At 39.1% G+C, this 27191-nt stretch overlaps 1 protein-coding gene across 2 annotated transcripts in view; it reads left to right on the top strand.

Moving 5' to 3' along the window:
* Positions 1–27191, top strand: part of STX17 (syntaxin 17) — a 166495-nt gene that overhangs the window by 11042 nt on the left and 128262 nt on the right. For both annotated transcript variants that reach the window (XM_053714477.1, XM_053714476.1), the window contains exon 3: positions 24208–24273. In XM_053714477.1, the coding sequence (XP_053570452.1) occupies positions 24208–24273 (66 nt within the window). The remainder of the gene's footprint in view (positions 1–24207; positions 24274–27191) is intronic.

The following is a 27191-nucleotide window of genomic DNA, read 5'->3' as shown; positions in this document are numbered from 1 at the left end:
GATTTTAGTAAGGAACAAGGGGAGAAGTTCCATCAGATATAAAGCTGATAGAGAAAAGGTATTAAGGCAGATGGGACAGACACATGAAGTCAGACTACTGCTGGAGCCTACAACGTGATTGTCCTGATGACCCACATAAACAAAAAGCATACAAACAGCATTTTCTATGCATTGTGTGATTATCTGAATCAGCTTACTTTGTTTTTATGTTATTGTACTGAATACACCACCATTAGGTATTTGTATGAATTGTGGGTAGGGGTACGTCTGATCATTAAATGTTTTGCATTTTTTATGTTTTCAATTGGGGAATCCATTATCTCTCAAATTAGAGCCAATCTAGAAAAAACAATGCTATATTCAGAATATTGATCTATTATAATTGGCAATAAAATCAGTGTTGACCTGTGTTATCATTATTGGTGGATTTTTTGTAGCTTAAATATACTTATGAAGTGTGTGTATACACATTTCTCTATTTCTGTATAAAACAAAAGTATCTTCTTTATGTATTATGAAATTTGGTTGAAACGGAATGTGATGAGGGTTTATTTAGAGCCACAAATAATAATCCAGAGCTTGAACAATAAAGACAGATTAATTTAAAGGGTCAAAAATTAAACTTTCATGATAAATAATAAATAACTGAGAAATCACAAAACAAAAATACAAACAGAATAAATGGGATATAATTGCAAAGGATATTGTGTATCAGTGATGCAGAAAATTCCAAAACCACGGTATCTCAAAAAAGAGAAACAAATTATGGTGCAGTATTGTGACAAAAGATCAAATTAAAACAATGTGTCAAATTTCTACTCACATCGGCTTGAGCTATCTTAAGTTCAAGTATTGTTTTTTATTTTGAGGAGACACAATTACAGATTCTGAATGCACCAACACTGAGTGAGCTGAACCTGACAGCTTTGTGAATCAGGATTGCACAATACTTGAGCTTAAGATAGCTCAAGCCGATGTGAGTAGAAATTTGACACATTGTTTTAATTTTATCTTTTGTCACAATACTGCACCAGAATTTGTTTCTCTTTTTTGAGATACAGTGGTTTTGGAATTTTCTACATCACTGATACACAATATCCTTTGCAATTATATCACATTTATTCAACGTTCATGATTTAAGATAGGGAATGCAATTTTAAACAACTTTCCAATTCACTTATCATCAAATTTGCTTTGTTCTTTTTGTATTATTTGTTGAAAGCTAAACCTAGGTAGGCTAATGTGCTAATTTCTAAAATCTTGAAGGCCACCCATTTATTTAAATGCATTTGGCAGTTTCTCACAGCTAGAGGGCGTAATTTCATGTGGTTCATATAGATAAAACTGTGACCACACATTGGATTTACAAGTGAGAGGGCACGTATTGGCTAAATACATGTCTGAAATAACTGAAATAAGGGGGCAGTCTACAAAGGCTTAGATACAAGGTAATCACAGAGGTAAAAAGTGTATTAATATAGCCATGTTAGTTATGCAAAGCTGGGAATGGGTAATAAAGGGATTATCTATTTAAATGATAACAATTCTGGAGTAGACTGTCCCTTTAATTTTAGTGTAAAATGTGCCAATCTGATAGTAAAACAACTTTGCAACATAATGTTCTGTTGTACCCCCTGTTCATGTAATTTAACCTCTTAAGGACATATGACGGAATTTTTCCGTCATAAAACAATTGAGCAAACTGAAAGCTGTGTCCTTATAGGGTTAACTTTGAAATTTGTGAGTTTTCTAATTCTCAGAGCTAAAACTTCAACCTGCAGACTTGTCAAGGCTAATCCTGCTACATATCTTTGTATCATTGTCGTTAACCAATAACTGCAAAACAATGTACTTTTATATTAACATAGTGACCTGGCTAGCCTTGTTGTCTGGATTGGCTCCTCCAAGTAAGGAAAGTGTTGAGTGGAGTTTGGCTGTCAAAAAACAAATGAAACACAAGAATTAATTTGTATTAAAAATGTTGAGACTTGGCTGATATGTTGTTCTATAGCAGGACAACAGAAATTTCTTGTAATTACAAGGTGTTTATTGTCCTTTTAAAACCTTCTAATAATACAATTCACAATAGATACAGTATGGCTGCTACTTCTGTCCTACAATTACATTAGTCAGATATTTCAAATGTAGTTTTAATTATTTTTTAAAATTAAAATCTCAAGGGTTAAAGTTCATCTGAGTGATCTTCCTGATGAGTTTAACCAAATGTCATCAAAAGAGCTTTAAATATTTTAGCTACATTTAACTATATAATTACATTTAGCCACCAATCAGCAAGTTCTACCCAGGTGCTGATCCAAAAATGGTCCGGCTCCTAAGCTTTACATTCCTGCTGTTCAAATAAAGATTCCAAGGGAATGAAGAAAAATTTATAATAGGCGTAAATTAGAAAGCTGCTTAAAATTGCATGCTCTGTCTGAATCGTGAAAGAGAAAGCATTTGTGTTTCATATCCCTTTAACAGCATATACGCTGATCCTTTTCCTCTCTCCGTTGCAATATCACAAGCCTCTACTTGGGTCCCTTGCTTTTTTATCTCTATACATCCTCCCTTGAAAAACTTATATCCTGCTTTGGGTTCCAGTGCCACATATACCTGATTTATATCGGAAGGATGAAGAGGAAACCTAAATATAGGGTTTAAGGACATATTCAGAATATGAACGATACATAGTGCATTCTCCCATTGCAGAGAAACCCGATAGGTTGCAGGTTAAGAGTGGTTAAAAAGGTCAAGCCAAAACCACTTGATCACAATAGGCTCCACGAATTATGTCAGCAAGAGATATATTGGATCAAGAGTCTGGATAGTTTAGCGCCTAATAGTCTGAACATAGAATTAGACCTTCAAGCATTTATGTAGACTGAATTATGCATATAAGTCAGTGTTTTGTCCAAGGATGAATTTTATTTTGTTTAAATTCATTGTAATATTCTACATCATTACTTTAATGATTTCAAACAAGTTTGTATTCAATTGTATTATTTAATTAGGGATTTTAATATATTCTGTTCCTCTGTCACGATTAATGGGTTAATATTGGAGTATTGTGTTTACGGACAGAGAACATTTTTATTTGTAGGAGGGGTTTATTGCACATATCCGCTCTTTTTTTAAGAAACTCTATCCATAGTGTGTCTAGAAGCATTATCCTTGAGAAAGTCCCTCCATTGAGGCCAGAAGACTTCTACGCATTTCATCCCTCAACTGAGCTTCCATACTTTACGGCAGGGCACAGAGCAGTGTGTCCCCACTGACGGTTCACTGTCCTATGGGATAATCCAATAACCTACATTAGAGGAGATTACGTACAGCGTTCCGGTTGAACCGTGATCTTTTATTTTTATTTTTTTTTTACGTTTTATTCTTTAGGTGCACTTGTATTGTCTTGCGCACGTTTTAGATTAAATTGCTGTTAATGAACTAAAACAAACCCAAAACAAGAGCGCAACAGCGACTCGCATGTAAGCAGAGTGTTGGGAGACCTCTTCGAAAAAGCAGCACACACTGATAAATTTATCAATTGAATTCAATCACTGGATTATCTATTATCTTTAAGCAGACATTGAAGGATAGAGTTGAATTTTATTTAAAACAACTTAACTGAGTTCATATCAAGAACCAGGTTGTGGTTAATATTTCTAACCAATCTCATAGTTTAGATACACATATACATTTCTGGTTGAGTTCACCAAAATTCTTTATTTTGCACCATACTCATTTTCTTTTGTACCACTAATATGCTGATGATACCAAAATCTATCTTTTTATCTCCTGATATGTCTCCCTCTTGGATGTCCTCTCACTACCTCCAACTCAATCTATATAAAAATGAGCTGCCTCCTTATTCCTCCCCTTCTTCAAGATATCCAACACCTGAAATGTTCTTACAATTGGAGACTCTATTCTCAACACCTCACCTTAGGTCCACTGTCCTGGGGTTACACTTGACTCTAAACTCACATTCACTCCACATAAACAAGCGATTAGCAAATCCTGCCATGCCCACCTACGCAACATTTCCAAAATGTGATCTTTCTTTACTCAAGAAACTACAAATTTACTAATTAATTCCCTCATTTTGTTAAACATTGACTACTAAATACATATGCTAATTTCTAAGCCGTAGTCCTAGAGGTGCAATGAAGATCGGAATCACTAGCCGTTCAAATCATCAGAAAACCGCCAAGAAGCGACTTTGAATAAGCAAGCACAACGGACACTTCGTATATATGCAATTGCTAACGGGACTATTACTTTAAAAAAAAAAAAAAGACAAGAACCCACTCTCGGTGTAAAAAAATTAAGAATTATACACCTTTAAATTTGGCTCTTGGGTATATCTTTTGATTTGGGATTTTCTCCTTTGTTTCAGCATCTTGCCAAATACCTGTTTAGGTTACACCCGCTGGAATTCCAAACCCCTATCCTGACATGGACTTTTAACCTGTATTTTAATTTATGTATGTATGTTTATTTTTTAACTGGATGCTACACTTTATCAAATTTTGTTTTTATTTTGCATTTTTGTTTCAGATTAAATATTACCTTGTTCCAATTTATATTTATACGTAATATCTCTTAATTGTGGTCATATGATGTCCTCTAAGCTATATATATATATATATATATATATATATATTTATTTATTTATTTATTTATTTTTTCCAAATGTTTTTATTGAGGTTTCAAGAGATAGATTAGACAATCACAGGAAAAAATATGATAAAGACATACCAGAAAATAACATTCAATGCAGTGTCTGTAATGTGCATAAAACAAACCTAAATTAAACCTCGTTTTTACCTTGTAGAATTTCCCCATTGGAGAGAAGGCCACTCTTGGGCCTATATATTTTCGTGTGACATGTAGGAGGGGGACTAGTAAATCTTAGAGGTCACTCTTTGGCCATGATGACAAAACAACATTTTCTACTTTTTTAGTAAAAAAGTACCATAACTTGCAGAGCTAACAGTATTATATACAGGTCGGATCAAACAGGACACTTCAACAGAACATTAGAGCATAGAGTGAAGTTATATAAACATAGAATCTATGGAGCATGTAAATCACTAGATAACTAGCATTGTATAATGTAAAGTCCCTAGTATTTAACTATGTATGTCTTATAGCGTGGGCAGTGAAGTACCATGCTTAAAATATACAAAGGGAAATTGATGTAAAAGGAATATAGGAGCGTTAGCTCTGTATTACCCTTTGGCGCAGTTTAGTATCAAAGGCTGCAGGCAACCTCGTGACACCACTAGACTCGCATATAAAACTAACAAGTTAAAGGTGAACGTATGATACTGGGTCACTGATTGCTAAATGTGGAGGATTCCGTCTCTGATAGTGTAAGAACATAAACATATTGTCCCTTCTAGACAGCGCAAAACGCTGTTCCAGAAAGACTGACTACAATAGATAAAGGCCTGCTGCTATTTCTTGCCTGGCCTATGAATACACTGTGGGGGAAGGCTGCCTACACAGTACCCATCCAGCTGTGTATGTACAATAATTTTATATTAATATGGGTTATGTCTGATGGGTAGAGAGACTGACTTGAAATATATTATAGGCATCGGTTCAGGAGGCCAATTAGAAGTTATAGGAATGTAGCTCTAGGTACTTAGACCAATATGGACATAACAAAAATCTATAATGTCAATAAACGGTATATAGCTAGGTTTGGAGCCATTTGGCTCAATTTATAACCAAGTTGGGACGTATGGAGAGTGGAAAAAGTACTTGTATCTTCTAGAGACTAAAAAGAGGGCCTCATTAAATAAGAAGGGCTTAAGTAATGTTAGAGGTGTGTACTCCATATTGTGTGATAATTGCTACTACAGTAGTTGTTACCGAATCTGACCCCAAATAAGTACAGTGAAAGGTGAGAAATATAACTAGACATGGTAGCTTTGAATCTGCATATGTAGGCTATGAGAGGTTAAGTATCAATAGTTAAAATTAGATTAAACATAGGGTGCATTTTAATGTGAATCCACTTGACTGCTGATCCAAGGCATTTCGGAGGAAACCATAAAACACTTAAACAGAATATTAAAAATAACGTAAAAGTACATTGTTACTAAATGTGAAAAGACTCCAAACAAGACTGCTTGCACTCTCTGATAGACATTTCAAAAGGCCATATGCGGTTCATACATAAGTCTTTCATCCGATCCCCTGTTTGTGTCTTAAAGTCAGGGTGTTAGCAAGGGTGCCCCAACACCCTCCACCACCCACCAAGCGGACTTTGTCCAGAACTGCTTCTCACATACTGTTACCTCCAGCCGAAGGTACTCTGGTGGCTCAGAGAACAGCTTCAGTTTGTCTCCAAAGCCCTGCTTGTGGGGGATCACCTCTAGCCCTAGAAAGATGCCCAGTTCATCAGACAGTATTTCGCTCACCAGCTCTCCCGCAATCGGCCGCTTCATGGAGGAGCTCAGTGGCACCCCTCTCAGTCCAGGCATCTTGTCAGAATATATGCTTGCTGCAAGAGAGGCACTTTCTGGTTCACCCACATGGTGGTTCAGCGTTGCCTCAGAAGGGGCCCGCACTTGGGGTGAGGGCTCTGTTAGATCCAAGGTGCTGACTTGGGTCCCAGCATCTTCCTGCACCTCTTCTTGCACTACCCCAGCCATGGCATGCCAATGTCCAGCTTATGCTGCCAGCGCACGCAGACTGTCCCATTCAGCGGACCATGCTTGTAATATGCACTCATAATGGTCGTCAAGTAAGTGGATCACTTCCTCGAGTAGTGAATTGGCATTGAGCTCCATCTGTTCTGTTGAGTGTGTGTGTAGCTTGAACTTCGTTCTATATCCCTTAATACAAGTACAGCACTGTATTGCTCCAGTTGGTGTAGATGGTAAAGGGAGGATTATCATCTGGCAGTCTTGTATTGAGGCCGCCTCCTAAGGCCTTGACGGTCCGTATCAGCACTTCAGGGTCATAGGTTCTACATATCTGGTTTCAATCGGTTCGGCATAGTGTGATACACATGTAGATGTCCTGGTTTTCCAGAGATGTATCATAAATCTGTTAAAAATTGGCGGATTGTCCAGATCTCACCCGGAGCTACTGATATTGCGTCCTATTATGGATGCTGCCCAGACACGCCCCCCCCAAGCTATATTTTTTAGAGCGCTATGGTGTAATTTCCCCTCTGTTTTTTTTAGGGTTTTTTGTATTTATTTGCACCTTTTAGAGGTTTTAGAGATCCTCTGTTCTCACCGTTAGCTTTGTGACATCTATCTCTGCGCTGATATCTTACTCTCAATTTATCTAAGCATTGACTACAGCATTTTACTTCTAAATGGCCTTCCCAAACACTGACTAACCCCCCCCCCCCTCAAAAATATTGTAAATGCTTCAACTTGACTCATCCACCTAAGTCGATGATCTACATCAGCTGTTCTGCTTTGCCATTCTCTACACTGGCTCCTAATACACTCCAGAATACAGTTCAAAGTATTAACCCTAACCTATAAAGCACTCAGCAGCCTCACCCCCTACTATATTTCCTCTCGCATCTGCAAATTACTCACTGACCCGTCCTCTTCGATCAACGTCTGACCTACATCTCTCTACTCCTAGTATCGCTACGTCCCTCTCCCACCTCTAAGACTTCTCATGCACTGCTGCTGTCCTCTGGAACTCTCTACCCCGCTCCAACCTTGTATAGCTTCAGGCGCGCTTTGAAAACCCACCTATTCAGAGAGGCTAACCATCTCATCTCAACCTACCCAAAATAGATCTTTAACGGTTTTGGCTCACCGCTGCAACTATAATCCACATGACAAGCTACCCCAAACCTTATGTCTGCACCCTCAACTTGTAGACTGTAAGCTCTTTGGAGCAGGGCCCTTTCTCCTCCTGTACTAGATTTGTTTACTCTGTTAGGTTTTTGTATCTTATCACATATACTTGTCATTGTATACCCCTATCTCTGTACCCAGTGCTACGGATCTTTCCTGTGCTCTACGAATAAACAATAATAATAATTTCCTGTGACCTATGAAAAATAAAGATCTGGAAATGGTTCCTTTACAAAGAATGTCTAGTTAAAAGGTTTTAAATAATTCTCCTAATATTCCTGCCAAAAAAATGTATGCATGTTCTTAAAATGAACTTTAAATAATCAATGTCTTGAACATTTTAAAAGTATAGCATCAGGGTACCCTAATTATTGAGTCTCATGTATAACAATAAAGATACAGGCCCTTGAGCATATATTAAAATACCCAACGGCCAAGTTTTTGTTTTTGGATATACCATCTACATGCTATGGAACCTTTAGGCATTAATCATATCAGTAACTGCTTCAACAGACCAGGTTTTTGTTTTTGGATATACCATCTACATGCTATGGAACCTTTAGGCATTAATCATATCAGTAACTGCTTCAACAGACCAGGTTTTTGTTTTTGGATATACCATCTACATGCTATGGAACCTTTAGGCATTAATCATATCAGTAACTGCTTCAACAGACCAGGTTTTTGTTTTTGGATATACCATCTACATGCTATGGAACCTTTAGGCATTAATCATATCAGTGTAACTGCTTCAACAGACCAGGTTTTTGTTTCTAGTTGTTTATTTTTTATTTATTGTTATTGTTGTTATTATGTTCTTATTTTTATTTGATGCTTTTTTAATGTTCTTTTCTACTTTCCTCATTATCCATATTTTTTGCCTATTTTCTTCTATTTCTCTTCTTTTCCGTTTATTTTCTACAATTGACATTAATCTGACAAAGTATGAGTCTATTTTCCATGGAACAGACAGGATCCTGATATGTTTTTTATGAAATTGACATTTAGTCTTGAATAACTATGTTTTGTATTAACTGAATCTCTGTTTTTTTTTTTACTGAGAAAGAAAATAGAATCTGTCTTTTACTGGTTCCATTATGGTGTGGGATCTTTTTCTTGGGGGATGCAACTACCTGGGGTGATAAAAGGGATAGTAAAGTCCAAATTCAAGTTTTATGATTCAGATAGGGCTTGTAGTTGAAAGCTTAAACCTAGGTAGGCTCTTATGCTAATTTCTAAGCCCTTGAAGGCCGCCTCTTATCTGAATGCATTTGATAGTTTTTCCAAGCTAGAGGGAGTTAGTTCATGTGTTTCATATAAATAACAACCTGCTCATGCACGTGAAGTTATTTAAGAGTCAGCACTAATTGCCTGAAATGCAAGTCTGTCAGAAGATCTCAGATAAGGAGGCAGTCAGCAGAAGCTTAGATACAAGAGGTAAAAAGTACATTTCTATAACAGTGTTGGTTATGAAAAACTGCGAAATGGTAAATAAAGGGATTATCTATCTTTTTAAACAATAACATTTTTGGTGTTTACTATCCCTTTATTGTAGAGGATTCTATTCTGTGAGCAGGCACAGTGCTTGCATTGTTTGTGGCCCATAGTTCAGGCAGCTGGGCATGATAGCTGTAGATATGGTGAAGAAACAAAAAAGCTGTGAACTCTATACATTTGTACACCAAGAACAACTGTGTGTTCCCAAGTAGGGTTGATTCGGATGAAAGTGAGCAAACTTTGAAATCTGCAGTAGTGATGCTGCATCTGTGGGTTTAAAAACATGAATAAAGGAAGGCGTGGAACATGTGCAGAGAAGAAGGAAGCCATGAAGACGACAACCTCATCTTGCATTCTTCCAAGTACAAGCTGAAAGCTCTGTCCAGAGAAAAAGGTCTCGGAAAGCAACAACTATTCCTCTAGGTTCAACTCCTTAAAGGGATATTATACACTCATTTTTTTTTTCTTTGCATAAATGTTTTGTAGATGATCTATTTATATAGCCCATAAAGTTTTTTTTTTTCTTTTTAAAAATGTATAGTTTTGCTTATTTTTAAATAACATTGCTCTGATTTTCAGACTCCTAACCAAGCCCCAAAGTTTTATGAGAATACCATCAGCTACCTACTCCAGCTTGCTCCTGTTTGTGTAAAGGGTCTTTTCATATGCAAAAGAAGGGGGAGGGGGGAGTGTCTTATTTGCCACTTGCAGTGGGCTTTCCAGCTACCTTTTCAACAGAGCTAAACTGAGAGCTTCTAAGTAAGTTTTTAAACCATTTTATACTGGATTTTTATATCAGTATCTGTGCATCCTATTCTTTATAGTAGTGTTTATTAGATGCAGTTACATGAAAATGAGTGTATACTGTCCCTTTAAGAATAAGATACTACTAAAATCTCTTCCTCTCTCTTTACCTGAAGAACTAAACAAGCTGGTGCCATTTGCTGTCTTCTGGCTGCATTGTATGAATATGAATCAGCTATCATAAGAGAAATTGTGTTATGACAATAAAATCCCCTCCCCGTGGTAGTTTGTCCTTGGGTCAGCATAGATACACAGTCTGTTTACAGCAGAAAGGTACATCACACTTGTTTAGATTTGAAAGCATTGGCCTTCTTCTTTTCAGACAATTTTAAAGCAGTAGTATTTAAAAGACCATTAAATACAGTAGATCTGCATAATCAACAAATGCGTAATAAAAATACAAAACGCCTGAATTTCAAATGAGTAATAGATTTTTTTTTTTTCTGACAAATTTCAACGTTCTATTTTCCTTCCCCCTGCATCATGTGACCACCGTCAGCCAATGACAAAATGCATATACGTATAATCTGTGAATTCTTGCACATGCTTAGTGTCTCAGAAAATGTGCATCTAAAAAGATTGTGTATAGTTAAAGTGCAACAAAGCGCATATGTTAATGACAAGAGTGTCTGCTAAACACACATGTATCTAAACAATACCAAATTCTCACTTGCCCTTATGTGAGAAAAATTATAGATAAAACACAGAAATAACAGGTATTATGTGATGGAAGTTGCTAAAAGACAAAATCTCATATAAACTATAACATTCGTTAAATACAGCAATAAATGTCAATCAAATGTCCGTATCCAAAGTCTCCAAATTCATCCACTAATGATCCATCTGTCAAGAAAAATAGAAAACACTATGGTGCAGTAACACACAGCATGGGGGTCACACTCCAGTGCAACTACTCACAGGATGCAACTCAGTAAGGAACTGGAAAGACTTCCACGTCGCCCAGCATAGGTTGGCTCCACTTCGTATGTAAGCTAGTAATATACTGTGGCAATAGCTTCTTATGGGTCTGAGTATCAAAATTAACACTTGCGGCATATACCTTAACTTGTAAGTTGGTGTTGTAAAGACGTGTCCTACTCGTGAACACTTGGTAGGTATCGTCCAAGTAGACTTATACCATGCTGCAAAATTAGCAGAGAAAGAATAAATAGTATATAAGCAAGTATATCTTTTTAGGTTTGCTTCTAGTGAGCATGGTTTGAATATAATAAAGTAAGGCAACTTTTAAAAAAAATTTAATGCCATGATTGGTATCACTTGCATGAATTAGGTGCTGAATGGGTGCTACAAGGGAAGATCTCTAAGTCCTAACACCAACTATGAAGCTCTGGTTTTACATTATTTCAGTGAAAATATTTTGTTTTATATTGTTTTACGTATTTAGATACCAAATTGCATTGTCTAATATTAACCTTTTCTTATTTACATTTCTGAACTGTTGAAAAATGTGTAAGAAATGAAGCCTAGAAAATATTGTCAAGTAATCAAAGCTTTATAAAAAAAAAATCTTCAATAGAAATCCTTAAAGGGACAGTCTAGTCAAAATTAAACTTTCATGATTCAGATAGGGCATGCAATTTTAAACAACTTTCCAATTTACTTCTATTATCTAATTTGCTCAATTCTTTAGATATCCTTTGTTGAAGAAATAGCAATGCACATGTGTGAGCCAATCACACAAGGCCTCTATGTGCAGCAACCAATCAGCAGCTACTGAGCATATCTAGATATGCTTTTCAGCAAGTGATATCAAGAGAATGAAGCAAATTAGATAATAGAAGTAAATTAGAAAGTTGTTTAAAATGACATGCTCTTTCTAAATCACAAAAGAAAAAAATTGGGTTTCATGTCCCTTTAAGCTTAACCCCTTAACGACACGAGTCGTACAGGGTACGTCGCACACAACCTGGTCTTTAAAGACCAGCGACGTACCCTGTACGACTTTGGGGATTAAAGCGGGTGGAAGAGATCCTGATCGCTTCCAGCCGCTTTACAGTTATTACAGTGATGCCTCGATATCGAGGCATCCTGCAATAACATTTTCCCCCCATCCGATGCAGAGAGAGCCACTCTGTGGCCCTCTCTGCACCGGCATCGATGGCCGCAATCGTCGGTGGGTGGGAGGCGGGTGGGCGGCCATCGATGGAACATTGGAGAGGGGGGCGGGATCGGGGGCGCGTGCACGGGGAGCGAGCTGGTGGGAACTGCTATACTACAGAAAAAAGTTGATAAGTGGGAGACAGGGGGGATCAGCAGACAATGTTAATTGTAAGGGATCTGGGAGGGGGTGGTGCTTTGTCTATGGGGGGGAAGCTACACTACAGAAAAAAAATATAAAAAAAGGCATTTTTTTCTAAACTGGTTACTGGCAGACAGCTGCCAGTACCCAAGATGGCTCCCAGTAAGGTAGAGGGGGAGGGTTAGAGAGCTGTTTGGGGGCTAAGGGGGGATCCTACACAGCAGCATATGTAAATATGCTATACAATTATTTTTTATTTTTTTAAATATACCTTTTATTTTAGTACTGGCAGACTTTCTGCCAGTACTTAAGATGGTGGGGACAATTGTGGGATGGGGGAGGGAAGAGAGCTGCTTGGGAGGGATCCTGGGGTGTGATGTGTCAGGTGGGAGGCTGATCTCTATGCTAAAGCTAAAATTAACCTTGCAAGCTCCCTACAAGCTACCTAATTAACCCCTGCACTGCTGGGCATAATACATGTGTGGTGCGCAGCGGCATTTAGCGGCCTTATAATTACCAAAAAGCAACGCCAAAGCCATATATGTCTTTTTCTAAACAAAGGGGATCCCAGAGAAGCATTTACAACCATTTATGCCATAATTGCACAAGTTGTTTGTAAATAATTTCGGTGAGAAACCTAAAATTGTGAAATATTTTACGTTTTTTTTAATTTGATCGCATTTAGCTGTGAAATGGTAGCATGAAATATACCAAGATGGGCATAGATGAATACTTGGGGTTGTCTACTACACTAAAGCTAAAATTAACCCTAGACGCTCCCTACATCCTCCCTAATTAACCCCTTCACTGCTGGGCATAATACACGTGTGATACGCAGTGGCATTTAGCAGCCTTCTAATTATCAAAAAGCAACGCCAAAGCCATATAAGTCTGCTATTTCTGAACAAAGGGGATCCCAGAGAAGCATTTACAACCATTTATGCAATAATTCACAAGTTGTTTGTAAATAATTTCTGTGAGAAACCTAAAGTTTGTGAAAAAATTTGTGAAAAAGTGAAAAAATTTTTTTTATTTGATCGCATTTGGCGGGGGAAATGGTGGCATGAAATATACCAAAATGGGCCTAGATCAATACTTTGGGATGTCTTCTAAAAAAAAAATATATACATGTCAAGGGATATTCAGGTATTCCTGACAGATATCAGGGTTCCAATGTAACTAGCGCTCATTTTGAAAAAAAGTGGTTTTGAAATAGCAATGTGCTTCTTGTATTTATTGCCCTATAACTTGCAAAGAACATGCAAACATTGGGTATTTCTAAACTCAGGACAAAATTTAGAAACTATTTAGCATGGTTGTTTTTTGGTGGTTGTAGATGTGTAACAGATTTTGGGGGTCAAAGTTAGAAAAAGTGTGTTTTTTTTTCCATTTTTTCCTCATATTTTATAATATTTTTTAATAGTAAATTATAAGATATGATGAAAATAATGGTATCTTTAGAAAGTCCATTTAGTGGCGAGAAAAACGTATATATAATATATGGGGGTACAGTAAATGAGTAAGAGGAAAATTACAGCTAAACACAAACATCGCAGAAATGTAAAAATAGCCCTGGTCCTTAAGGGAAAGAAATTGAAAAATGGCATTGGTCCTTAAGGGGTTAAAAATGCTGTTGTTTAAAAAGATAGATAATACCTTTATTTACCATTCCCCAGTATTGCATTACTAACACTGTTATAGAAATATACTTTTTACCTCTATAAATACCTTGTATCTAAGCTTCTGCAGACTGCCTTAATATCTCAGATCTTTTGACAGACTTGCATTTCAGGCAATTAGTGCTGACTCTTAAATAACTCCACATGCATGAGCACACTGTTATTTATATGAAACACATGAACTAACTCCCTCTAGCTGTGAAAAACTGTCAAATGCATTCAAATAAGAGGCGGCCTTCAAGGGCTTAGAAATTAGCATATGAGCCTACCTAGGTTTAGCTTTCAACTAAGAATACCAAGAGAACACAGCAAATTTGATGCTAAAAGTTAATTATAAAGTTGTTTAAAATGACATGCCCTATCTGAATCATGAAAGTTTAATATGGATTTTACTATCCCTTTAAGGTAGTAACATAAAGAGACTCAGCCCCATTTTACCCCACAGTTAAAAAGTGGCATTGGAAAGAGTCAAACGAAGATCCTCTTGCTCTGGTCACCCAACCACAGTGGCCACTGAACAAAAATGGAGCAAGTTCATGATATGATGATGTTTGACGGAAGATTGACAATAAGCTAAATAGTGAATTCAACATGGGTGTCATATGGCACAACAAATATTAATTAATTAACTAATGAGCGCAGGGTGAGAAACACCAAACTCCTGAGAATACCTATGTGTTCCCAAAAATAGGTAATATGAAAATCAGAAAAGGAGAGTATATCAGGAGCGCTATAGCTAAAGGTGCTGGGAGGTAAGACTATATAAATGAAATTGGCATAGACATTTAGCGTATCTTAAAAAATAGCATCAATTTAATGCACAGCAAATAATACACAATAGTAGATAAAAACGGACGTCTCTGTGATTAAAAGTCCTTAAGTAGCCGCCATATGATAATTGTAATAGCAGAGAAAGTTCGTAGTACAATAAATGACAGTCTGGTCTACACTTACAGTATCCTTAATGTATGTTGGTTTGCTAGCAAACAGGGGCTTACCCCAAACTTTCCACTCGATATCCTCCGTGAGTTGGTTACAGCCGTTAGCGTGGTGACACCGATAATGTAGGCGCTGTCTCAGATCGGCTCTTCTGATTGGTCCAAACTCGGACCTAGTCAGCAGCAGACAGGGGCCCTCAGGGGAAAGTTTGTGGCAAGCCCCTGTCTGCTGCTGACTAGGTTTGGGGTAAGCCCCTGTTTGCTAGCAAACCAACATACATTAAGGATACTGTAAGTGTAGACCAGACTATCATTTATTGTACTACGAACTTTCTCTGCTATTACAATTATCATATGGCGGCTACTTAAGGACTTTTAATCACGGAGACGTCCGTTTTTATCTACTATTGTGTATTATTTGCTGTTCATTAAATTGATGCTATTTTTTAAGATACGCTAAATGTCTATGCCAATTTCATTTATATAGTCTTACCTCCCAGCACCTTTAGCTATAGCGCTCCTGATATACTCTCCTTTTCTGACTGTCATATGGCACAGTAAGTCAATGTCTCTGGACATGACAAAATTATCAGCACAATGGTTAACCTGAATATTGAATGCAGTTCAGAAGAGGCAGTAAATGGTTAGTTTAAAGAGTTCAAAGAAATTCTGTTGATTTCTGTAGTATATTTACAAGCTGTGGATACAACACTTTGCTCATGAAACAAAAGTACAATACATACAAGATTTTGATTTAAAGACAAGAGATGTGGAAAGAAGAGTCAGTGTTTCTCCACCTAGACAACGCTCCTGGGAACGTGTCCTTTCTTGGCAACGTGTCCTTTCTTGGCATGGCTGCCATTATTGAAGTTAGATTTGACTTGCTAGATCACCCGCCATATTCACCAGACCTTGTACCCAGTGACTATTACTTGATCATACTGTACCTTGTATATGATCATTTACAAGGAACAAGTTTTGTGAGTGATAACAAAGTGAAGGTGGCTGGACAGTCAAGTACAAACGTGTGTTTTTTTTTTTTTTTTCTTCTGGTAGGCTAAAAGTGATGCTATGTCCTAGCGTTTTTTGAAATGCTAGGATTTACCAGTGCAACGAATAAAGGGGACTTTCAGTCATGAAGTATAAAATACTTCTTGCTGAAAGTTCCATTATTTGTCTGCAGCGTATGCTACGCTGAGTGCCTCAGGCAGCCCACGGCAGAACGCTATTTTTCAGTGAGGTGATCATAGTCAATAGTATGCTAGCTATCCGGCATAATGCCAGCTGGGCCACACGGCTATTGGCTAAGAGTGGAAATGTCACCTCATTGAAAAGATAGCATTCTGCTGCTGGAGGCCTGAGGCGCTCAGCACGGCATACGCTACAGGCAAATAAAGGGACTTTCAGCATGAAGTATTTTATACTTCATGACTGAAAGTCTCCTTTATTTGTTGCACTGGTAAATCCTAGCGTTTCAGAAACGCTAACATTTACCATCACTTTAAAAATGTTACATCTTTTGCAGAAAAACCCTTTGAGTGCTAATGACGGAGCCGTCACAGAGTTTCTCACTCTGGTGCTAATGACGGCTCAGAGCCGTCATGAGCACTCTCCCAGGCGATCGTTGCCTGTAGAGTAACAGGCATCGCTGGGGCTTCACGTGATGCACGGTGACGTCACGTCCAATAACGTGATGACGTCACCGTGCAACTTTATTTATACTTAACAATGTTAAAGGGACATAAAACCCAAATTTTTTCTTTCATGGTTTAAAAAGAGCATGCAATTTTAAAGAACTTTTTAATTTACTTCTATTATCTAATTTGTTTTATTTTCTTGATATGCTTTGCTGAAAAGCATATCTAGATATGCTCAGTAGCTGCTGATTGGTTGCTGCACATAGATGCCTCGTGTGATTGGCTCACCCATGTGCATTGCTATTCCTTCAACAAAGGATATCTAAAAAATGAAGCACAATATATAATAGAAGTAAATTGGAATGTTGTTTAAAATTATATTCTCTATCTGAATCATGAAAGAAAAAATTTGGGTTTAGTGTCCCTTTAAGTATAGGAGGCATGCTGCTTAGAAGCCTGTATCTCAAGCATCTAAGCAGCTACAGACCCCCAAGACCCACTGTTGGAAAGGGAATCGTCTAACCTTTCCAACAGTGTAAGTCTTGGGGTCTGTAAAAACAATAAAAAAAGTTTAAAAAATGTTTTTCAAAAATTAAATAAATTAAAAAAATCTTAGAAAATATTAGCACCCAGGTGGGAAAGTGCTTAGCACTCAAAGGGTTAATATTGAAAAAATAAAAATATTTAATTGGTCTGTCTTTTCTTTCTGTTACATAATTAAAGGAAAAGTAAAGTTGCCTGCACCTTTATACCGCAAAATACAGTTTAAAATAACTTGAGTTTAATTCATGATAGATTTATCACTTAAATGTACCTTTTAGTTTGCATCTCTATATCCCCGTTCCTCCGCCTGCCTCAAATTTATTTTTGATTTTCCGATGATAAATATCTTTATACATCTTTCTATTGGTCCCCCAGTGGCATCTGGAAATTACACTAAATGCCCCCACCTTCAATTGCGCATGCGTGTCTCATTGAATGTACTCCGTGTCTAGAAGCGCGTCCATGAGACACGCATGCGCATAGAGCTCTAAAGGGAAACAGCCAATGACTTAGATGCATCGGCAGTTAGCACGCGTGCGCAATAAATTTAACTGCACAAGAATGCGCACGGATGATCACGTAAGAGTGGGCGGGACTGCTCTTACGTGTAAAATAACAAAAGCAGGAAATGAAGGGGGGGCGGAGGAAGATAGGAGACGGTAATAAGGGATGTAAGTATAATATATTAAAAATAAGAAGGAATATCAAAACAAAAAGTTAGCGACTAGATATAATAGGATAATTGTAATCCATGGCATTGATGTTGATTGTTAAAATTTACTTTCACTTTAAAACTTGTCGCTCTACCCTTGAATATAGAATAGTTTTTAGTGCACACCCTAAAGCAACATGCTGCAAAGGCATATATCCTAAACACAGAGGCCAAAGGTGTTGAAACTATTCTGATTATAGGCTTCTATTATACATTCCTATCTTACGCTAGGTTTTAGAGGCAAAGTACAATGGGAAAATGTTAAATGGAACCCTGATGACAAATATGATATTTTATGTAAACCTATAAAGCACCTACTATTTCATATATATATATGTGTGTTTTGTTTATGGTGGCTCAATTAAAAATAGAGGTAAATATTTCTTCTGTTATGTGTGATCAGTCCACGGGTCATCATTACTTCTGGGATATAACTCCTCCCCAACAGGAAATGCAAGAGGATTCACCCAGCAGAGCTGCATATAGCTCCTCCCCTCTACGTCACTCCCAGTCATTCTCTTGCACCCAGCAACTAGATAGGATGTGTGAGAGGACTATGGTGATTATACTTAGTTTTTATAACTTCAATCAAAAGTTTGTTATTTTACAATAGCACCGGAGCGTGTTATTGCCTCTCTGGCAGAGTTTGAAGAAGAATCTACCAGAGTTTTTACTATGATTTTAACCGGAGTAGTTAAGATCATATTGCTGTTTCTCGGCCATCTGAGGGAGGTAAAAGCTTCAGATCAGGGGACAGCGGGCAGATGAATCTGCATTGAGGTATGTAGCAGTTTTTATTTTCTGAATGGAATTGATGAGAAAATCCTGCCATACCGTTATAATGACATGTATGTATACTCTACACTTCAGTATTCTGGGGATGGTATTTCACCGGAATTACTCTGTTAAAAGTACATTAAACCTTTTAATAGGTATTTATTATGTTAAACGTTTTTGCTGGAATGTAGAATCGTTTGCATTTTCTGAGGTACTGAGTGAATAAATATTTGGGCATTATTTTTCCACTTGGCAGTTGCTTGTTTTAATTGTGACAGTTTCGTTTCTCTCTCACTGCTGTGTGTGAGGGGGAGGGGCCGTTTTTGGCGCTCTTTGCTACGCATCAAAAAATTCCAGTCAGTTACTCTTGTATTTCCTGCATGATCCGGTTCATCTCTAACAGATCTCAGGGGTCTTCAAACTTCTTTGGAGGGAGGTAGATTCTCTCAGCAGAGCTGTGAGACTTATATATTGACTGTGATTAAAAACGTTGCTCTGTAATTTTTATGTTTCAAATTTAATTATTGTTACTTTACTAATGGGAACAAACCTTTGCTAAAAGTTGTGTTGTTTTTAAGGATTGATGCTATAACTGTCTTTCAGTTCATTATTTCAACTGTCATTTAATCGTTTAGTGCTCTTTGAGGCACAGTACGTTTTTGTTAAATAAGATTGTAACCAAGTTGCAAGTTTATTGCTAGTGTGTTAAACATGTCTGATTCAGAGGAAGATATCTGTGTCATTTGTTCCAATGCCAAGGTGGAGCCCAATAGAAATTTATGTACTAACTGTATTGATGCTACTTTAAATAAAAGCCAATCTGTACAAATTGAACAAATTTCACCAAACAGCGAGGGGAGAGTTATGCCGACTAACTCGCCTCACGTGTCAGTACCTGCATCTCCCGCCCGGGAGGTGCGTGATATTATGGCGCCTAGTACACCTGGGCGGCCATTACAGATAACATTACAAGATATGGCTACTGTTATGACTGAAGTTTTGGCTAAATTACCAGAACTAAGAGGCAAGCGTGATCACTCTGGGGTGAGAACAGAGTGCGCTGATAATACTAGGGCCATGTCTGATACTGCGTCACAGCTTGCAGAACATGAGGACGGAGAGCTTCATTCTGTGGGTGATGGTTCTGATCCAAACAGATTGGATTCAGATATTTCAAATTTTAAATTTAAATTGGAGAACCTCCGTGTATTACTAGGGGAGGTTTTAGCGGCTCTTAATGATTGTAACACTGTTGCAATACCAGAAAAATTGTGTAGGTTGGATAAATACTTTGCGGTACCGGCGAGTACTGACGTTTTTCCTATACCTAAGAGACTAACTGAAATTGTTACTAAGGAGTGGGATAGACCCGGTGTGCCGTTCTCACCCCCTCCAATATTTAGAAAGATGTTTCCAATAGACGCCACCACACGGGACTTATGGCAAACGGTCCCTAAGGTGGAGGGAGCAGTTTCTACTTTAGCTAAGCGTACCACTATCCCGGTGGAGGATAGCTGTGCTTTTTCAGATCCAATGGATAAAAAATTAGAGGGTTACCTTAAGAAAATGTTTGTTCAACAAGGTTTTATATTGCAACCCCTTGCATGCATCGCGCCGATTACGGCTGCGGCAGCATTTTGGATTGAGTCTCTGGAAGAGAACCTTAGTTCAGCTACGCTGGACGACATTACGGACAGGCTTAGAGTCCTTAAACTAGCTAATTCATTCATTTCGGAGGCCGTAGTACATTTAACCAAACTTACGGCTAAGAACTCAGGATTCGCCATTCAGGCACGTAGGGCGCTGTGGCTAAAATCCTGGTCAGCTGATGTAACTTCTAAGTCCAAATTACTTAATATACCTTTCAAGGGGCAAACTTTATTTGGGCCCGGCTTGAAAGAAATTATCGCTGACATTACAGGAGGTAAGGGCCACGCCCTGCCTCAAGACAAAGCCAAAGCTAAGGCTAGACAGTCTAATTTTCGTCCCTTTCGGAATTTCAAAGCAGGAGCAGCATCAACTTCCACTGCACCAAAACAGGAAGGAGCTGTTGCTCGTTACAGACAAGGCTGGAAACCTAACCAGTCCTGGAACAAGGGCAAGCAGGCCAGGAAACCTGCTGCTGCCCCAAAGACAGCATGAACCGAGGGCCCCCGATCCGGGACCGGATCTAGTGGGGGGCAGACTCTCTCTCTTCGCCCAGGCCTGGGCAAGAGATGTTCAGGATCCCTGGGCGCTAGAGATCATATCTCAGGGATACCTTCTAGACTTCAAATTCTCTCCCCCAAGAGGGAGATTTCATCTGTCAAGGTTGTCAACAAACCAGATAAAGAAAGAAGCGTTTCTACGCTGTGTACAAGATCTGTTATTAATGGGAGTGATCCATCCGGTTCCGCGGTCGGAACAAGGACAAGGGTTTTACTCAAACCTGTTTGTGGTTCCCAAAAAAGAGGGAACTTTCAGGCCAATCTTGGATTTAAAGATCCTAAACAAATTCCTAAGAGTTCCATCGTTCAAAATGGAAACTATTCGGACAATCTTACCCATGATCCAAAAGGGTCAGTACATGACCACAGTGGATTTAAAGGATGCTTACCTTCACATACCGATTCACAAAGATCATTACCGGTATCTAAGGTTTGCCTTCTTAGACAGGCATTACCAGTTTGTAGCTCTTCCATTCGGATTGGCTACGGCTCCAAGAATCTTCACAAAGGTTCTGGGTGCCCTTCTGGCGGTACTAAGACCGCGAGGAATTTCGGTAGCTCCGTACCTAGACGACATTCTGATACAAGCTTCAAGCTTTCAAACTGCCAAGTCTCATACAGAGTTAGTTCTGGCATTTCTAAGGTCGCATGGATGGAAAGTGAACGAAAAGAAGAGTTCTCTTTTTCCTCTCACAAGAGTTCCATTCTTGGGGACTCTTATAGATTCTGTAGAAATGAAGATTTATCTGACAGAAGACAGATTAACAAAGCTTCTAAATGCATGCCGTGTCCTTCATTCCATTCAACTCCCGTCAGTAGCTCAATGCATGGAGGTGATCGGCTTAATGGTAGCAGCAATGGACATAGTACCCTTTGCACGTCTACATCTCAGACCGCTGCAATTGTGCATGCTGAGTCAGTGGAATGGGGATTACTCAGACTTGTCCCCTACTCTGAATCTGGATCAAGAGACCAGAAACTCTCTTCTATGGTGGCTTTCTCGGCCACATCTGTCCAGGGGGATGCCATTCAGCAGGCCGGACTGGACAATTGTAACAACAGACGCCAGCCTACTAGGTTGGGGCGCTGTCTGGAATTCTCTGAAGGCTCAGGGACAATGGAATCAGGAGGAAAGTCTCCTGCCAATAAACATTCTGGAATTAAGAGCAGTTCTCCATGCCCTTCTGGCTTGGCCCCAGTTAAAAACTCGGGGGTTCATCAGGTTTCAGTCGGACAACATCACGACTGTAGCTTACATCAACCATCAAGGAGGGACAAGAAGCTCCCTAGCAATGATGGAAGTATCAAAGATAATTCGCTGGGCAGAGTCTCACTCTTGCCACCTGTCAGCAATCCACATCCCGGGAGTGGAGAACTGGGAGGCGGATTTCTTGAGTCGCCAGACTTTTCATCCGGGGGAGTGGGAACTTCATCCGGAGGTCTTTGCCCAAATACTTCGACGTTGGGGCAAACCAGAGATAGATCTCATGGCGTCTCGCCAGAACGCCAAACTTCCTCGCTACGGGTCCAGATCCAGGGATCCGGGAGCGGTTCTGATAGATGCCTTGACAGCACCTTGGAACTTCGGGATGGCTTATGTGTTTCCACCCTTCCCGCTGCTTCCTCGATTGATTGCCAAAATCAAACAGGAGAGAGCATCAGTGATTCTAATAGCGCCTGCATGGCCACGCAGGACTTGGTATGCAGATCTAGTGGACATGTCATCCTGTCCGCCTTGGTCTCTACCTCTAAGACAGGACCTTCTGATACAGGGTCCATTCAAACATCAAAATCTAACTTCTCTGAAGCTGACTGCTTGGAAATTGAACGCTTGATTTTATCAAAACGTGGTTTTTCTGAGTCGGTTATTGATACCCTGATACAGGCTAGGAAGCCTGTTACCAGAAGGATTTACCATAAGATATGGCGTAAATACCTATACTGGTGCGAATCCAAAGGTTACTCCTGGAGTAAGGTTAGGATTCCTAGGATATTGTCCTTTCTACAAGAAGGTTTAGAAAAGGGTTTATCGGCTAGCTCATTAAAGGGACAGATCTCAGCTCTGTCCATCTTGTTACACAGGCGTCTGTCAGAAAATCCAGACGTCCAGGCCTTTTGTCAGGCTTTAGCTAGGATCAAGCCTGTGTTTAAAACTGTTGCTCCGCCATGGAGTTTAAACTTAGTTCTTAACGTTTTACAGGGTGTTCCGTTTGAACCCCTTCATTCCATTGATATAAAATTGTTATCTTGGAAAGTTCTGTTTTTAATGGCTATTTCCTCGGCTCGAAGAGTCTCTGAGTTATCAGCCTTACATTGTGATTCTCCTTATCTGATTTTTCACTCAGACAAGGTAGTTCTGCGTACTAAACCTGGGTTCTTACCTAAGGTAGTCACTAACAGGAATATCAATCAAGAGATTGTTGTTCCATCCTTGTGTCCAAATCCTTCTTCAAAGAAGGAACGTCTTCTACACAATCTGGATGTAGTTCGTGCCCTCAAGTTCTACTTGCAGGCAACTAAGGATTTTCGACAAACGTCTTCCCTGTTTGTCGTGTATTCTGGTCAGAGGAGAGGTCATAAGGCTTCGGCTACCTCTCTCTCCTTCTGGCTTCGTAGCATAATTCGTTTAGCCTATGAGACTGCTGGACAGCAGCCTCCTGAAAGAATTACAGCTCATTCTACTAGAGCTGTGGCTTCCACTTGGGCCTTTAAGAATGAGGCCTCTGTTGAACAGATTTGCAAGGCTGCAACTTGGTCTTCGCTTCATACTTTTTCCAAATTTTACAAATTTGACACTTTTGCTTCTTCGGAGGCTATTTTTGGGAGAAAGGTTCTTCAGGCAGTGGTTCCTTCTGTATAATGAGCCTGCCTATCCCTCCCGTCATCCGTGTACTTTTGCTTTGGTATTGGTATCCCAGAAGTAATGTTGACCCGTGGACTGATCACACATAACAGAAGAAAACATAATTTATGCTTACCTGATAAATTCCTTTCTTCTGTTGTGTGATCAGTCCACGGCCCGCCCTGTTTTAAGGCAGGTAAATATCTTTTAAATTATACTCCAGTCACCACTTCACCCTTGGTTTCTCCTTTCTCGTTGATTCTTGGTCGAATGACTGGGAGTGACGTAGAGGGGAGGAGCTATATGCAGCTCTGCTGGGTGAATCCTCTTGCATTTCCTGTTGGGGAGGAGTTATATCCCAGAAGTAATGATGACCCGTGGACTGATCACACAACAGAAGAAAGGAATTTATCAGGTAAGCATAAATTATGTTTTTCATACTGTTATTTAATTATTTTTTTTTGTTAACATAGTTTCGAAGATGTAGATCATGGGAGCGATTACACAAAGAGCATATCAATGCAGGACGCACTGTGCAGGTAAGGAGGCACTTTATCCGTTTTGTAATTTTTATAAAGTTCACAAGCTTATAACATTCTGCACACTTGTCTACTTTCCTGGATTAATAAAAAGTACATAGGGTAAACTTATGAAATTCAGTAATTGTCTTCAGATCTTTTTCCTAATTACAAAGGAGCACCCCACATGTTATTTTATATTTGGAAATAATAAAGTCTTTTATGACTCCAAAAGCTTGATTTGTTTATCGTTGTAAAACAAAAATTAAAATTATCTACTGAATCTGTAGTCTCAAATATCCTGAGTTTGGAATTTTTTATCATATAAACCTCTTTTTTTTTTTTTTTTTTGATAACTAATATTTCTGATGTTTTTAATCTGTGGTTCTAATCAAAGGTATTTTATCAAGCATTACATTGCTTGATACATAAAGAGCCCTATGATATAAACCTCGAAATTTCAGACGTGGTTTTTTTTCTTCTCCAACCTTCGCACTTCGAATGTTAGAGTCTGGAGATGCAGGGAAAGTCTTTCTGCGAACCCATCCAGACTCTTATTGACAGCTCCTAAGCAATCAGTGTTGACGAGTTTCACTGCCTGCTTCTATCACTCAAGTCCATGTCAGAAGAGATGCTACAAGACTGTCAAACTTGAGAGGCTGTGTTTCTGTTCCACGGCATAGATTCCGGTAAGATCATTTCATTTTTTATACTCATTTGATAACGCAAGAAGACAGGGTCACAGTGTGACTCCTTTTATCTGATTGGAATCAAGGGTTAATGTCTCTGGAAGAAAATTATTGAACAGGAGGGATTAATCACATATTTTTAATATCGTGTTTATGCTGTGAGATGTGCCTTAGGCAGTTGTTGAAACGTACAGGTTTTACTTTCACTTTGGAGCGCTGTGCAGCCAGTTAGGCTTGGCGTGCTTTTAGTGGTGCAGGGGCGGTCCTGCATGGCGCACCATGTGACCGGGTGTGGTCACAGTGATTCTCTTCTTCCTGACCGTGCGGTGTCTGTCTTGAGCCTGGGTCATAAGAGGTGGTGAGTGCCCCAGCCATTTGGGGTATAAAGATGCCATTTATCTTTGTCTTTTTAGTCCTTTTTAAAAGTGCAAGCTATGGAGGACTCTGATATGTTAGAGGTTACTCCCTCTTTACCTAAAGCTAATGCATGTCTATATTATGAGGAGGCCACGGTATACCTGCCTGCTCATTTATGTTCCACATGCCTTGATAAAGTAATTTTTTTTTTTTTGAGTTTTAAAATTTCTTTTTATTGGAATAACAAACATCATACAAAATAGAAAGAAATAAGCGATGAGCACTCTGCACAATGATACAAGAGACAGGAGATCTAAACAGTCGTCCCTCCTCGTCTGAATTAGCTGTAGGGACTAGAGGTCCTCTACACTCTCTGGCTTTAGAACAAAAGGCACTTGATGAATGTGTTTAAGCGTGAGAGTCCATATTTTGGATGGCATAGTCCTGGCGAGGTGAGCATTCGATACTTTATGATTCACAATTGTGCAGGTGTCCATGAATAAAGTCAATAGTAAAAATGGTAAGGATTGGAGTATCCAAGGTCTCACTTATTAATCTTACAGAAGATCTCGTGTTAACATATTATCTGTTTCTTTCTTCGCTATCAACCACAACCATCCTTATTATTATTGTGGGGCGTGAGCGGAGGAGGATCAAGGGGGAAGGGGGTTGGGATATGTGTTGGGTGGGAGTCAAGAGCTATAGTGTATAGTGACTGAGCTATTATATGATGCTGTTCGCTATCCAGGTTAAGTGCCCTTGGAGGCATTCCATCTCATGAGCATAAGTTTGTGTGTGGTAATTTTTCCTGTCTTATAGAAGTGATATCTTTCTAATGCTAATAATGTGTTCACCTGGTCTATCCACATGTTCAGGGTGGGAATGTGTTGCGTCTTCCACCTCTGTGGGATTAGGGTTTTTGTGCTGCTCAGCATTATGTATAGTAGGGACATTTTAGCTTCTTCTCCTAAGTCTGGTAGGTCAATCATGAGTAGGATTCGCGGGTCTTGAGGGATTTGAGATGAAAGTGTTTTGTTCATGTGTACAAAGATCTGACTCCAGTAGGAGTCCAGTCAGGGGCATGTCCACCAGATATGTAAAAGGTCAGCTGCCTCTCCACAATTCCGCCAACATGTGTTATTAGCATGCTTGAATATTTTATGTAGCCTTTGCGGTGTGAGGTACCACCGGGCTAGGAATTTATAATTTATTTCTAAGATTTTTGCAGAAACAGATGATTTTTTTTATGATGGGCGAAGGCTTTCCCCCATTCTTTAGAATATATCTCAGTACCTAAGTCGCTATGCCATCTGTAGCAGTAAGAGGGGAGGTCCTCTAGCCCTGTACTTGGGAGAATCTTGTAAATAGTTGAGATAGTGTGGCGTGGCCTAAAGGGTAAGGAACATAAAGATTCAAACCTTGTAAGAGGTCTGATAAGGTTTCGCTTTTGTTTGTGGGAGCTAAGGTAATGTGACAGTTGCGTATACAGGTACCAAGAGGAGGGTAACCATGGTTCCCTTTCAAAGAGGTCCTGTCTAGTAATAAGTTTTCCAATTCATGGTGATATTTTTCCAGGTAGTTGTTGGAGTTGCGGGGGCAAGCTGTGGGTTGTAACGATAGGGGGGAAGGAAAGGAGTTTCAGAGCTATTAGATAGTGGTGACAGTGGTGAAGGTATGGATGTAATATGTGTGCTTGTCGCTGTCAGTTTGTCCCATTGTGAAAAGTATTCCTGCATAAGGGGATACTCATGAATCACGTTAGGTCTGTCAGTGGGCCTGAGCCAGCTCAAGCCTCCCACATTAGTCACTTCGAGTATATCCCTGTCCAAATGTATCCACTGTTTGTAGGTGGAGTTGTGGCACCAGTCTGTGAGTCTTTGTATGATTGATGTA

Source organism: Bombina bombina, chromosome 5 (genome assembly GCF_027579735.1).
Source record: "Bombina bombina isolate aBomBom1 chromosome 5, aBomBom1.pri, whole genome shotgun sequence".
In the NCBI taxonomy this organism is placed as follows: domain Eukaryota; kingdom Metazoa; phylum Chordata; class Amphibia; order Anura; family Bombinatoridae; genus Bombina; species Bombina bombina.
This window is presented reverse-complemented; position numbering and strand designations above follow the sequence as displayed.